This window comes from Corvus cornix, chromosome 1 (genome assembly GCF_000738735.6).
Source record: "Corvus cornix cornix isolate S_Up_H32 chromosome 1, ASM73873v5, whole genome shotgun sequence".
In the NCBI taxonomy this organism is placed as follows: Eukaryota; Metazoa; Chordata; class Aves; order Passeriformes; family Corvidae; genus Corvus; species Corvus cornix.
Window position 1 is genome coordinate 117,723,623 of NC_046332.1, and position 5,665 is coordinate 117,729,287.

The window sequence follows — 5,665 nt, forward strand, 5'->3', positions numbered from 1 at the left end:
CTGGCCAATAAAACTTGGTGAGCTTTGTTTTTTGGACCCTTCTAGTTTCTGGCTTTCTTTTGTGATCATGGACACCTATGACTCTTGGGTGCTCCCTTCTACATAGGAGTGGGACGTGACACGTGGTACGACTGAGTCACTGAAAAATAAAACAACAGATTTCAAAGAAAAAGCAGTTGAGATGAACACACAGAGATACACTGGGGAGAACACGTCAGATGGAAGATGACAGGCTGGTGGCTGACAATTATCTCTCAGGAACAAGCTGTCACTGCTCTGACAATGTTACAACACAGTTCAGTGATCAGCAGTTCCAAAAACAAACCAAATATTAGAAATTCCCTGGCAAGGAGCAGGAAACATTGGCAGGACAGCACAGGGCATCTGAAACTGCCACAGTCCTGCGCCTCGAGGGGCAAAACTCTTCGTGTGGAGGGAGCAGAGATGGCAAAGGGTCAGAATGGGTGGGGGAAGATCTGCTCAGTGACACCTCCAACGTGAGGGGTTGGAAGCACAAGGTTGTTTCTACCTGACAGGAGGGGGCAGCCGGGGGTTCGGGCTCTGCTGCCAGGGAACAGGGACAGGAGGAGAGGGAACGGCCTCAGGCTGGGCCAGGGGAGGCTCAGGGTGGACAGCAGCAGGAATTTCCCCATGGAAAGGGAGCTCAGGCCTTGGCAGGGGCTGCCCAGGGAGGTTTGGAGTGCCCATCCCTGGAGGTGTCCCAGGAAGGGCTGGAGGTGGCACTCAGTGCTCTGGGCTGGGGACAAGGTGGGGAGGTCTCTTCCAGCGTCAGTGATTCTGTGATCACCAAAGCAGGGTCTCCCAGAGCCTGAAGTGTTCACCAATGAAATTGAGAAAGATCTGCTCCTTAGGCAAGTGATTCATCACCAGAACATCAGTGATGTGAGTGAAGAAAAGAGCAAATCAGCCCCAAAATGTGCTCCAGGAGGAAGACTCTGCCCCCATGCTGAGGGCAAGGGCTTTCCACAGGCTGTGGTGAAGCTTTTAGCACCGATGGATGTGCTCAGGCATTACAAGGAGGTGCACTGCTTCCCCTCAGTCCCTGCGTTTCTGCTTTGTGGTGGGAGCTGTTATTGCTCCTTCTGAGGCAGCAGCCTGTGTGTCATTCGCTGCCTTTTGCACTTATCCCATTATTTATTCCATACCCAGAGCCCTGGGTCAGTCTCTCCTGAGTTCTTCTGCCTCATGCAATGGTCCAAGCCCAAACTGCCTGATGCAGGGTCAGTAGAGGAAATAGGGCTTGTTATGACAGGTCAGGGCTCATAAGGCACCTGCTTTGGAAAGAAACGCTGGATTGATTCCCAGGCGAGAGGTGCTGCTTGTGCAAGAGGCTGGATGAGCTGGTTGCCACCATAATATTGGCCCCTGTGATAACAAACACTGGCACGAGTCAAAGCTCGTTAAACAGAGGGGGAATTCCTCCCCAGTGCCAGGAGCTCTCCTATTAAAGCTGCCCCAGGAAGCTGCTGAGCTGAGTGTTTGTAAGGTGGTGTGGAGAGTTTAGGGGCTTTTATGGCTGGTAAGGCTGGCAGTTGATTTGGGGGCATAAATGTAGTTATAATGCACTTATTAGCTGCTTCCTAGTTCTCAGATTTCTGTGTCTGTCTCCTCAGGCCTGCAGCTGCTTTTTCTGGGGTGTTTTGTGCCATTTTAGTGCTGTAAATGCTTTGTCTTGCTGCTGTGTTTTGCAAAACTCTTCTTAAAAGGTGTCTGGTTTAGACCCTTGTGCTGTGTAAACAAGGATTGGGAAGGATTTTCTTGATTAAGTCTTGTTGTTGGTTGGTTGGTTTGGGGTTGAATTTTGGGTGTTTTTTTAGAAAATTAGTATAAAATTTGTGCCAGCCTCTGGGCAGGCAGAGGAGGCCAAGGCATGATGGTGTGAAATGTCTTTTATTGCTCAAATCGGACCAGGCTGGACACTGGGGCTTGGAGCAGCCTGGGGCAGTGCAAGGTGTCCCTGCCCATGGGACTGGGTGGGCTTTGAGATTCCTTCCAACCCAAACCCCTCTGTGATTGTTTGATGATTCAGGTCTCTGCAGGAGACCTCAGGTGAGGGTTTCCAAGTCTCAGATGCAGATAAAGGAAATGTTCTCCTGTGTTAGCATTCTCCTGACAACAGCATGGGCCTCTGCAGCTCGTGGTCCACACAAGGTGCTGGTGTTTTGCTGCATTCCCTGCCCCTCTGGACACTCACGAGAGAGATCCCTGGACTCCCCATGTCTTGGTGCAGAAGGTTTGGGGGCCGGAAACTTCTCTCTGAAGCAGTAGGGTGGCAAAAGGGCCCCAAACTGAGTGGGTCTCACACAGCATCCCCTCTTCCCTCAGGGGAGGTGAATTGTTGGCTGGTCTGAGCTCTCCCAGGGCTGTTTGTCCCCGATGCAGTGTTGTCCTGATGATAACGTGCCGCTGACCTTGCAGCCTGGCTCAGGGGGGCTGCGCTTGTGTCCTTGGTGCCATGAGCCGCCGGCAGGTCCTCAGCAGTGCCCGGCCTCCACAGCACCTCCCTCGCTGCCACCTGTGCCAAACCCTCTCGTGTGCTGTCCCCTCTGTCCTGCTCTGTCACCCGTCCTGTGCTGTCCCCTCTCCGCAGAGCTCCCTTCCCCCAGGCTGGCTGTGGCCATGGCCGTGGCACTGGCGCTGCTGGTGCTGCTGGCTGCCGATGCTGCGGTGCCGGTGAAGAACCCACTGCTGAACATCTGCATGGATGCCAAACACCACAAGCACAAGCCTGGCCCCGAGGGGAAGCTGCATGACCAGGTAGGAGCTGCTGATGGGCTGGGTGGGACTGTCTGGGCCCCCTGTACCTGCCTCCCCACCGGGGACTGGTTTGGGCTTGGCCCCCCATCTGCCTGAGGGAGAAAGCCTGTGCTGGGTGTGAGACCTGTTTGTTTGCTGCCTTCTTTCAGCAAATGGCCAGAGCGGGGGCAGTGGTGTGGGGATTTGTCAGCTCTGTGCCACCCCTCTTTAAGCCCCTCCTGAAGCTCAGGTACCCCAGAGCACAGCAAGGGAAAGGATGGTGAAGAGAAACTCCTCTGCTCCCTCTCCGTGTTGGAGATTCTTGTTGCTCTGCCCCAGGCTCCTGGTGGAGGAAAAGGGGGTTTGTTTCTGTTCCTGAGGATCTGATCTGCTGTCCCTCCAGTTCTGCCATGCTGCAGTGCTGAACTCCTGAGCCCAAAGTGACCAGGAGTTCACTGAAGAAGATAAAATCCTCTGGTTGCTGAAGGCCCCTTGCTGTGGGCTCTGCAGGGAGCCGGCACCTGCGGCATCCCCTGCCCTCCTGGAGCTCCTGCCTGCCCACCCGGACCAGCCTGTCCCTTGCTCTGTTGCAGTGCTCTCCCTGGAAGGACAACGCCTGCTGCACAGCCAACACCAGTTCAGAAGCCCACAAGGACCAATCCAACCTGTACAACTTCAACTGGAACCACTGTGGGGTGATGCCACCCAAATGCAAGCGCCACTTCATCCAGGACACGTGCTTGTATGAGTGCTCACCCAACCTGGGGCCCTGGATTGACCAGGTAGGATCTGATCAAGGAATCATGGAACTGTTTGGGTTGGAAGGGACCTTAAAGCCCATCCAGTGCCACCCCTGCCATGGGCAGGGACACCTCCCACTGTCCCAGGCTGCTCCAAGCCCCAATGTCCAGCCTGGCCTTGGACACTGCCAGGGATCCAGGGGCAGCCCCAGCTGCTCTGGGCACCCTGTGCCAGGGCCTGCCCACCCTCCCAGGGAAGGATTTCTCTTCAATAGCTGGGGTGTCTCAACTTTTCCCACAGGGTAGAAAGATTCCAAGGACTTTTCTGGCCTCTGACTGATAGAAGAATTCCTTGTGTCAAGACACATCTCTGCTGAGGCTGAAACTCCTCTGGGACCAGCTGTGGAGCCCCATGGGAGGGGCTGGGGGGATCTGGGATGTGGCAGATCTTGCCCTTGACTTTCAATGGCCCTCCCCAGTGTGCCTGGTCCTGTGTCCTGCAGGTTGACAGCAGCTGGCGTCGGGAGAGGATTCTCCACGTGCCGCTCTGCAAGGAGGACTGCGAGGAGTGGTGGAAGGACTGCAAGGATGCCCTCACGTGCAAAGAGAACTGGCACAAGGGCTGGAACTGGGCAACAGGTTGGTGGGCTCTGGGGAACCCCTCCTCACCCCCAGGCAGGTCACTGGCAGCATCGCTGCTGCCAGGAGCCCAAAGCTCTCTCACTTCTCTGGGGTGGTCAAGCAGGTGGTCAAGCAGGTGGCCTAGCCCTCAGTGCCCAGCTGCGGCGTAGCGATGGGCCGTGGGCAGGTGACCTGCTCCTCCCAGGGGGAAGGACGGGAGGGAAGGGCTGTCCCAGTGCTCTCACGGAGGTTTTCTGCTGCGGTGCTCTGTCCCCAGGAACCAACCGCTGTCCCTGGGGCTCCATGTGCAGGCCCTTCAGCGAGGTCTTCCCCCGACCCAAAGACCTGTGCGAGAAGATCTGGTCCAACTCCTACAAATACAGCCCCGAGCACCGGGGCAGCGGGCGCTGCATCCAGATGTGGTTTGACCCTGCCCAGGGGAACCCCAACGTGGCTGTGGCGAGATACTACGCTTGGGAAAAGACCTGCTCCCCTGCTCAGGGGGAGAAAGCGGCTCCTGAGAGGGACCAAGCTGCGCATGCTCTGCCCTGGTCTGCCCTGGCCCTGCTGCCCCTGGCCCTTGTGCTGCTCCCCGAGGTCGCTGGGGGCTGTGGGATCCCGCGGATGGGGGTCCCTGTGGCGGCTCTGTGAAGGGGCATGGCCTGGCCTGCTCCAGCTGCTCCGCAAGAGGAAGTGGCACAGATGACCCTGTCAGTCTGTCCAGTGCTCAGCACAAGTTGTGTTGTTGGACCTTGATACCCACCTCTTGTGGCTGCTGACCAGGACACAGATTTTCTTGCCACTGAGGGAAGGGCAATACAATCTCTGCTCTGATGTGGGAGCTCCTCCACATCTGTTCCCAGCCCATGGCCGTGTGCTGGGTTGGCTGAGCTCTGGTGTCTGGTCCTTTGGGCTGCTGTGACTCCCTGAAGGGTGGGTTTGATAATAAAGTCTTTCTCTGGATCAGCCTTGCTGTACTGATGTGAAATATTCCTGAGGAGGGGGAAGTGTCCTGGGGGTGGAGGGAGGTGGCTGGGCTGGGGTGGTGGTGGGTGTGGGATCTGGAAATGTAGGAATTGGCCTGGGGGTAGGAAAGATCATAAAATTATAAATGGTTTGGATTGGAAGAGATGTCAAAGCTCAGCTCTCTCCACTCTCCTGCCATGGCAGGGACACCTCCCACTGTCCCAGGCTGCTCCAAGCCCCAATGTCCAGCCTGGCCTTGGGCACTGCCAGGGATCCAGGGGCAGCCCCAGCTGCTCTGGGCACCCTGTGCCAGGGCCTGCCCACCCTCCCAGGGAACAATTCCTGCCCAATCTCCCATCCAGCCCTGCCCTCTGGCACTGGGAAGCCATTCCCTGGCTCCTGGCCCTCCAGCCCTTGTCCCCAGTCCCTCTGCAGCTCTCCTGGAGCCCCTTTAGGCCCTGCAAGGGGCTCTGAGCTCTCCCTGGAGCCTTCTCTTCTCCAGGTGAGCACTCCCAGCTCTGCCAGCCTGGCTCCAGAGCAGAGGGGCTCCACCCATGGAGCAACTCCAGGGCCTCCTCTGG

At 57.0% G+C, this 5,665-nt stretch overlaps 1 protein-coding gene across 1 annotated transcript; it reads left to right on the forward strand.

Moving 5' to 3' along the window:
- The first annotated feature begins 2,441 nt into the window (after positions 1-2,441).
- Positions 2,442-5,086, forward strand: LOC104698076 (folate receptor alpha-like). The gene is made up of 4 exons (XM_010413238.3): positions 2,442-2,778; positions 3,351-3,539; positions 4,001-4,136; positions 4,396-5,086. Exons 1-4 carry the CDS (start codon positions 2,641-2,643, stop codon positions 4,767-4,769), a joined length of 837 nt encoding a protein of 278 aa, XP_010411540.3. The 5' UTR covers positions 2,442-2,640; the 3' UTR covers positions 4,770-5,086.
- Positions 5,087-5,665: the final 579 nt, after the last annotated feature.